The sequence below is a fragment of the Schistocerca gregaria genome, chromosome 2 (assembly GCF_023897955.1).
Source record: "Schistocerca gregaria isolate iqSchGreg1 chromosome 2, iqSchGreg1.2, whole genome shotgun sequence".
In the NCBI taxonomy this organism is placed as follows: Eukaryota; Metazoa; Arthropoda; class Insecta; order Orthoptera; family Acrididae; genus Schistocerca; species Schistocerca gregaria.
Window position 1 is genome coordinate 855,601,227 of NC_064921.1, and position 9,773 is coordinate 855,610,999.

Below are 9,773 nucleotides of genomic sequence, written 5' to 3' on the forward strand. Positions count from 1 at the left end.
AAATGTTAGCAATGTAACGCGCCAAAATCAACGTCTGATGAAAGAAGATGGGACCAATAATGCGGCTTGCAGACAGTGCACACCAAACCCCAACTTTTAATCACGCAGTGGCGTGTCGTGGAAGCTACGCAGATTCTCCGCTCCCCAGAACCTGTGATTCTGTGAGCTGACATAACCAGTCAGGTGAAACCAGGCTTCATCAGACACAGAGAACAGTTCCTTTTCAAAATCATGAAATGCCATCTCAGTGAACAGCCACTCACAAAACTGGAGGGACTGAGGAGCATCTGCTGGTTTAAATGCACGAAAATTGGACAGTCGGTAGGGATGCATGTGTAGGTCCAGCTGAAGTATTCGTCCGCATGATCGACGTGATATGCACGTCTCTTGCGACAGGTATTGGTTTGATTTGATAGGACTCTTAAGCATTTTCTGGTGACTGCAGCCACATTTTCTGGTGTGCGGGCACGTTTCGAAATGTTTTTTGATTTGTTCAAAACAGACCTTGTCTGAGCCCATTTTCGGACAAACCGTCGCGTAACACTCTTTGTTGGCACTTTGTCACCATTAAACTTCTCAGCAAACTACGTGCCTCACCGTTTGCGCGACACTGTTGTCACGTAACTTTACACAACAAACACCCGCTGTTCCACTGTGAACCCCATCGTCCCCTTTGCACTGCTCCACTCACACTGACGCAGCCCGCTCTACGTTCTGAAATCACAGCGTGTTTTATATGGGTACTTACACGTCCAATCCCACAACTAAAAAAAAAAAAAAAAAAAAAAAAAAAAAAAAAAAAAAAAAAAAAACTGGGTTCACATCCACCAAACGGAAACGAAGAGAGCGAGCAAGGAATGGCGCCATTCCTCATCACCAAAACCAAAGAAGTTTCGAACAGAACCATCAGCAGGGAAGGTTATGCTGACTCTCTTTTGGAACGAAAAAGGCGTCATTTTGGAGCATTAGGCTACATGCCTACACCAGTGCATCATACACAGATCTCCTAAATAATCATCCGCGGCCTGCAATCAAATCAAAGCGATGTGGATTGACGTCAGCAGGTGTCCTTTTCCAACATGGCATTGCAAGGCGCCACACTGCCCGTACAACAGTTGCAACAACCACAGACCTGCATTTTGGGTGTCTTCCTCATCCTCCATACTCACCAGACCTTGCCCCAAGTGATTTCCATATATTTGGACCACTCAAAGATGCAATGGGAAGAAAGAAGTTCCGTTCTGATGATGAGGTACGCCACGCAGTGCATGAGTGGTTGCGCGGACTACCAAAAGAAATTTTTTCTAAAGGAATTTATGCACTTCGTAAGCGCTGGAGGACTTGCATTGAGCGTGGGGGAGATTATGTTGAAAAGTGATACAACTTTGTACCACTTCTGCACAATAAATAATATTTAAAAAATATTTAAGGTTTTCATTTGACTCACTGTCGTATTATGCTTACTGTACAAATGGATACTGAATCAGTAGTGATTCTCCAGCAGAAGGAGGTTCTTACTCATTGGTCTGAAGATGACCACAGTAGTGGTCGAAACTGGTCACCATTATAAATAAATTTTGATCAAGACTATTTTTGATAGTAAATACAAGTAATTAATACTTATTTTCCCCTGGGCAGCAGGTCAGTGTGGACGCATGGCCACAAAACTGTTTATTTATACTGCTATGTGCAGTCTGCTTAGTGGTGCAGTTACAACCGCGCAGGAAACATCAGGTCGTAAAGTTTGTGATATTTTTCTGAAAAGACAGCTCGAGAAAACAAGACCAGCACACAGATGTGGTACGCATAAATGTATCACATGTGAAAATATCCGCTCTTGTACCAGTTAAACCCTGTATAGGTATCTTCAAATCGTAGCTAACAATTTGTACATGTCAATAGGCAATGGACGATGAACCTCGGTTTGAATATGGCTAATTTTTGCCAGCTGCCAAAGCACGACTACACAAAAGAAATTTAAAAAACCGCCCTCAATTCATGACAGGTGATGATATATCTTGCTGCTTGTAATAGCTAAAACGGCGTCTTCCTACATAACTAAGCTAGTAACATACGTCATTAATTTTTAGTTTTCATTTAAATATCGATTAGAGTTGGTGAACTGCGTTATTTCGGTCGAAAAGTGAAAACCTTCTCCTTCCTGCACGTCCAAATGGCTCTAAGCACTATGGGACTAAACAGCTGAGGTCATTAGTGCCCTAAACTTAGAACTACTTTAACCTAACTAACCTAAGGACATCACACACATGCATGCCAGAGGAAGGATTCGAACCTGCGACCGTAGCAGCCGGCTTCCAGATGTTCAGATGCGCTTAATAATAACGTAAAAAGCTGCTCTGTTACAGTCATCCAACCATATCAGCCTACATATCAGTTATTAACCATCCCTATGAACGTTTCTCGAAGAAGGAAGTACCAGGTTTCTGCAATTACATGTAACTCAATACCGTGGGCAGCCAGAAGTCATGACTCTCTCGACACACACACACACACACACACACACACACACACATGTATACAGGGTGGTCTATTGATAGAGACCGGGCCAAACATCTCACAAAATAAGCGTCAAACGAAAAAACTACAGAGAACGAAACTTGTCTAGCTTGATGGGGTCAAACGGATATCAACTGCGTTTTTTTTAAAAATAGGAACCACCATTTTATTATTACATAATCGCGTAGTACTAAAGAAATATGAATGTTTTAGTTGGACCACTTTTTTTCGCTTTGTAGTCACAAACATATGGCTCACAATTTTAGACGAACAGATGGTAACCGGTAGGTTTTTTAATTAACATACAGAATGTAGGTACGTTTGAACACTGTATGTCGGTTGTTCCAATGTGATACATGTATCTTCGTCAACTTATCATTTCTGAGAATGCATGCTGTTACAGCGTGATTACCTGTAAATACCACATTAATGCAATAAATGCTCAAAATGATGTCTGTCAACCTCAATGCATTTGGCAATACGTGTAACGACATTCCTCTCAACAGCGTGTAGTTCGCCTTCCTAAATGTTCGCACATGCATTGACAATGCGCTGACGCATGTTGTCAGGCGTTGTCGGTGGATCACGATAGCAAATTTCCTTCAACTTTCCCCGCAGAAAGAAATCCGGGGATGTCAGATCCGGTGAACGTGCTTCGACGACCAATCCACCAGTCATGAAATATGCTATTCAATACCGCTTCAACCGCACGCGAGCTATGTGCCGGACATCCATCATGTTGGAAGTACATCGCCATTCTGTCATGCAGTGAAACATCTTGTAGTAACATCCGTAGAACATTACGTAGGAAAGCAGCATACATTGCACCATTTAGATTGCCATCGATAAAATGGGGGCCAATTATCCTTCCTCCCATAATGCCGCACCATACATTAAACCGCCAAGGTCGCTGATATTCCACTTGTCGCAGCCATCGTGGATTTTCCGTTGCCCAATAGTCCATATTATGCCGGTTTACGTTACCGCTGTTGGTGAATAACGCTACGTCGCTAAATAGAACGCGTCCAAAAAAAAACTGTCATCGTTCGGTAATTTCTCTTGTGCCCAGTAGCAGAACTGTACACGACGTTCAAAGTCGTTGCCATGCAATTCCTGGTGCACAGAAATATGGTACGGGTGCAGTCGATGTTGATGTAGCATTCTCAAAATCGACGTTTTTGAGATTCCCGATTCTCGCGCAATTTATCTGCTACTGATGTGCGGATTAGCCGCGACAGCAGCTAAAACACCTACTTGGGCATCATCATTTGTTGCAGGTCGTGGGTGACGTTTCACATGTGGCTGAACACTTCCTGTTTCCTTAAATAACGTAACTATCCGGCGAACGGTCCGGACACTTGGATGATGTCGTCCAGGATACCAAGCAGCATACATAGCACACGCCCGTTGGGCAGTTTGATCCCAACAGCCATACATCAACACGATATCGACCTTTTCCGAAATTGGTAAACGGTCCGTTTTAACACGGGTTATGTATCACGAAGCAAATACCATGCGCACTGGCGGAATGTTACGTGACACCACGTACTTAAACGTTTGTGACTATTACAGCGCCATCTATCAAAAAGCGAAAAAAGTGGTGCAAATAAAACATTCATTTTTCTTTACGTGTTACACGAATATGTAATAAAAAATGGGGGTTCCTATTTTTTAAAAACGCAGTTGATATCCGTTTGACCTATGACAGCGCCATCTAGCGGGCCAACCATAGCGCCATCTGGTTTTTACCCGTTCAAGCTAGACGAGTTTCGTTCTTAGCAGTTTTTTCGTTTGATGCTTATTTCGTGAGATATTTGGCCCGGTCACTATCAATGGACCACCCTGTATAAGAAAAAGAACTTCAATGAACGTGGGGCCGGAAACGCATGCTTTCCGAGGTAAACTCATGTTTATAGGAAGGGCTGCGCAATGCCTGATTGCGGATGTTAGTAGAGTTGTTGCATTGGCGCTGCATTAGATGTATCAGCAGTGTGTTATTATGCCTTACAGTACTCCACCTACCAATAGATTGTCTGCAGTCAGTTGTCTGGTTCAGGTCGTGTTATAGGCTACGTTAGTTTTGGTCGAATTTGTGTACCTTATTGTACAATACTGTCAACCATAGGTACGTGTCATGGTGTTTTATCTTCTACCAAACGCGGATTCACTTATGTGTTTACTTTTATTGCGCTGTTTGTACTTACAAATGGTGTAAACATATACGTTTTCTCTCTTCCACCACTTGTTAGCAATGGAAGCCTGCCATTCGACAAGTGAAACGGCGAATATAATATTCTGCTGTAGTTTAGCAAAAGGACGTAGCCTGCGAGCTCGTGCCCTCTATGCTGAAAAATGTCCACAGTGCAGAATGAACTCTGATAAGCTGTTCGGCAGACTTTCCCAGCGTCTGAGGGACACCACTATACAGGTACCCTTGTACATCGGAAGACTGACAGTGGAAGGCCCCGCAGAGTACGCACGCCTGACATGGAGGAGCGTGCGCTACATTCGGTGGAAGAAAAACCCTTGCAGCAGTGTGTGACGGGCAGCAGCAGCAGCATCAGGAGTGTCCCAATCTCTTATCTGGGGGACGGGGTACTTCATGAACAATTGCTGTACCTACGTCATCTACAGTGCGTTCAAGCACTAAGGCCACGGAATCATCATGACGGCGGTTCTGTCAGTGGCTGTTGCAGAAGTGTGCCGCAGATGCACTGTTCACATCCACTATTTTATTTACCGATAAGGCAGGTTTCACAAGAGATGGTGTTCTGAATTTCCATAACCAGCATATATGGGCAGATGTAAATTCCCAAGAAATTCAGGAAATAGGGCATCACCACCGATTCTCAGTCAACACATGGAGGGGTGTACTTGACGGTAGATTAATAGGGCCATACATGTTACCACAAAGGTGAACTGGGGATCATTAGCTGGACTTTCTCATTAAGCTATTGCCTGGAGTATGTGCCATTGCAGCAACGAATACAAATGTATTTCATGCATTATGGTGCACCAGCGTATTTTCATCATAGTGTGCGCGATCATCTAACGCAGACATTTCAGGACTGCTGGATTGGTCCCGGGGGGGGGGGGGGGGGGGGGGGGGGGAGGGGGAGGCACATCTTGTCTTGCTTGTCCCCCAGACCCCACTCCCTTAGACTTTTGGTTATGAGGACACTTGAAGGAATTGGTCTACAGCACGCCAATCAAGGGTGTGTGGACACCACAGTGTTACAAAATGGTTCAAATGGCTCTGATCACTATGCGACTTAACATCTGAGGTCATCAGTGTGCTAGAACTTAAAACTACTTAAACCTAACTAACCTATGGACATCACACACATCCATGCCCGAGGCATGATTCAAACCTGCAACCGTAGCGGTCGCGCCGCTCCGGACTGAAGAGCCTAGAACCGCTCGGCCACAGTGTTGCATCTTCAATATTTGTCAGCAGGTACTACAACAATACTACAACAATGGGGTATATTTCAAAGAATGTTTCATTCATTACACTAGAGGGCAGAGCGGTGCATTGATATAAACGAACGCCACATTGAACACCTCCTTTAAACACGTGTTGATCACAGAAGGTATGCATTTCTGGACCCACATTAATTGGAATTGTCTCAGAAAGTATGCATTTCTGAACCCTTGTTTATTAGGCTTATTTTTTCTAGTTCCCATGAGTACTACCACCTCTAAAAGTATTCGACACTGTTATATTGCGAAAAAGTACACAGATTTCACAAACATTAGAAGCAATATTCAGGGTGACCCTGTGATAATGTTACAGACTTTCAGGTACGATGCAGAAGCTTAAATGTATCGATATGAGATAAGGGACCTTGGTCCAGAACTGACCCAGTCGAAAGTTATAAGCGAAAATCATTGTGATACCTCTAACAGTGGAATACATGTAGCGATACTGTTGTTGCAAAGCTTGTATGATTGGCAACCCCGACGAGCACTTAGGCATAAAGGGTTAATAACTCATCTAATCCAACGTACTGCATGCTGACACGAATATTACTGGTGTACAATGTCGATACTGTAGTAGACGGCTGTCTGTGTTACAAGGTGAAGCACTAATGTCGATCAGTCCTAACCAAACTAAATTGTGCCCGTTGACGGAAGTTACAAACATGGGCAAACAAATGGAAATGGCAGAGAAGGAGTAAGGTGGTACAGGACCAAATATCCGCGTAGAAGACATCCGGCTCACTCCATGGTCCCAAGACTATTCCGATGATTAAATGAAATGGGGCAACAGTATAACGACCGGGAAATGCACCAAATTTAGAAAATGCAGAGCTTGCTCTAGTGGATGAAACGCCTGTAGTCAGAAATCGGTCACTTGGCTGTAATATGAATGTTTCGCAGAGTACTGTGTAGCTAGTTTCACAGGAAATGCAGCCACACTTCTACCATCCACAGAAAATTCATGCTTTGACTCCTGCTGACTTGGAACCTAGTGTCGTGTTCCCTAGTGGCTTTTGCAGTTCCTTACAGCCTCTCCTAACTTTCCTGCATGTGCATATTTCGCGTGTTACACCATAGAGGGTGCGCTTAATAGACGCAATAGTCATGTTTGGACCAATGACAATCTCCCTACTAGAGTTGCGAAGAACTATCAAAGCAGATTATAATCTGTTAACGTGTGGGCAGGCATAGTCAGTGATTACGTATACGACTCATTTCTTCTCTCTCCCCACTTCAGTGCACCACTGTACACAGTGCTTATCAGAGTCGCACTACCAAGTTCCTGGAACATCTCCCAGTTGTTATTCGTCAACGGATGTGGTTCCGAAATGATGGGGCCCCACCTCACTTTAGACTGAGGGTTCATGAACATCTGGAATAACCATTCCCTTTAGACTGAGGTAACAAAAGTCATGGGATATCTCCAAATACGGTATTGGACCTACCATTGTCCGGCGTAGTGCAGCATCTTGATGTTGGATGTGCTTAACAAGATGATGGTAGTTCCCTGCAGAAATATTGAGACATGCTTCCTCTATAGCAGTCCTAATTGCGAAAGTGTTAACGGTGCCGGATTTTGTACACGAAATGACCGTTCGATAATGTCCCACAAACGTTCGATGGGATTCATCTCGGGCGATATAGGTGGCCAGATCATCCGCTTTAACTGTCCAGAATGTTGTTCAAACCAATCGTGAACATTTCTGGCCCAGTGACATGGCGCATTGTCATCCATAAAAATTCCATCCTTGTTCGGGAACATAAAGTCTATGAATGGCTACAAATGGCTCTGAGAACTATGGAAATTAACCTCTGAAGTCATCAGTCCCCTAGAACTTAGAACTACTTAAACCTAACTAATCTAAGGACATCACACACATCCATGCCCGAGGCAATATTCGAACCTGCGACCGTAGCGGTCGCGCGGTTCCAGACTGTAGCGCCTAGAACCGCTCAGCCACCCCCGGCTGGCCGCTACAAATGGTCTCCAAGTAGTCGAACACAACCATTTCCAGTCAATGACCGGTTCTATTAGACCAGAGGACGCAGTACATTCCATGTAAATACAGCCCGCACCGTTGTGGAGGCGCCGCCAGTTTGCACAGTACCTTGTTGACAACTTGGGTCCGTGGCTTCGTGGGTCTGTGCCACACTCGAACCCTACAATCAGCAATTACCAACTGAAATCAGCCAGCCGGTATGGCTGAGCGGTTCTAGACGCTACAGTCTGGAACCGCGCGACCGCTACGGTCGCAGGTTCGAATCCTGCCTCGGGCACGGGTGTGTGTGATGTTCTTAGGTTAGTTAGGTTTTAGTAGTTCTAAGTTCTAGGGGACTGATGACCTCAGAAGTTAAGTGCCATAGTGCTCAGAGCCATTTGAACCATTTTTTGAACCAACTGAAATTGGGCTCATCTGACCAGGCTACGGTTCTTCAGTCGTCTAGGTGCCAATCGATATGGTCGCCAGTCCACGTGAGGTGCTTCAGGAGACGTGCTCTTAACAAAGCCATTCGCGTCGATCGTCTGCTGCCATAGCCCATTAACGCCAAATTTTACCGCTCTTTCCTAGCGGAGACATTGGTCGTATGTCCGATATTGATTTTTGGGGCTATTTTACGCAGTGTTGCTTGTGTGTTAGCACTGGCAACTCTACGCCAACGACGCTCTTCTCGGTCGTTAAATGAAGGCCGTCCGTCACTGCGTTGTCCGTGGTGAGAGGTAATGGCTGAAATCTGGTATTCTCGGCACGTTCTTGACACTGTGTATCTCGGAACATTGAATTTCCTAATGATTTCCGAAATGGACTGCGTCTAGCTCCAACTACCATTTCACGTTCAAAATCTGCAAATTTCCGTCGTGCGGCCATAAACACGTCGGAAACATTTCCTTATGAATGACCTGAGTACAAATAGTTCCTTCTATGCCAGGTGTAAAAGATAGTACCGCTGTCCATATATGTGCATATCGCTATCCCAGTACTTATCTCACGCCAGTGTAAAGTGGATAGGCAAAAGAAGTCCTGTTTCGTGGCCAGCACGTTCATCTGATCTTATCCCACTTGATTTCTTCTTGTGGGGCAAACGTCTTATGTACGAGACTCTTGTCGAGACTGAAGAGGATCTTCAGCCAACAATTCTCGCTACCTGCAACACTGTTCAGTCGACACCACAGATGTTAGAAAGAGTACGACAGAGCTTTGGACGACAATGCCATGCCTGCATTGATGATGGAGACGCCATTTTGAACAACTGTTGTAAATATAGCTGCTTGTGAAACTTTGTGCGTTTGAATGGAATTCATTATTAATGTACCGTAGACTTAAGAATTTCGGTCTCTCTGACATCGGTGTCTCTGACATCAAGTTGCATGCACCGTTTCTCGTCCATCAAAAGGAGAAATTATTTGAGGGCATTGGGGAGTATTCAGCAGGACTTCTGTAGGTACGCCATGGCCAAGATTCAGACGTTGAATCTTTCAATTTGGGCGCTGCAAGAAGCTAAGGGGGAACTTGAGTACAGTTTCGCTTACAGTGTTCGAATCGAGCATTTCCGATCTAGGGTCCCTTACCTCAAATTGATACATTTAGCCCTCTCCAGAGCCCCTGAAAGATGGTAACATCATCACGGAATCAAACTCTACATTGCTTTTGGCCTAATTTGGCGTAAAATATCTATAGAGGCTTACGTTTTTGCTGAACACCAAGTAGGAGACAGGAGCAAAATAGATGCATCTTACTTGATCGCTCAAAAGTGAACCCCTCTATGAAGTTCAT

General features: G+C 44.6%; 1 protein-coding gene across 1 annotated transcript in view; it reads right to left on the minus strand.

Moving 5' to 3' along the window:
• Positions 1 to 9,773, minus strand: part of LOC126336012 (gustatory receptor for sugar taste 64a-like) — a 154,710-nt gene extending 144,937 nt beyond the window's left edge. The window contains exon 1 of the mRNA XM_049999489.1: positions 9,737 to 9,773. Within this exon, the coding sequence (XP_049855446.1) occupies positions 9,737 to 9,773 (37 nt within the window). The remainder of the gene's footprint in view (positions 1 to 9,736) is intronic.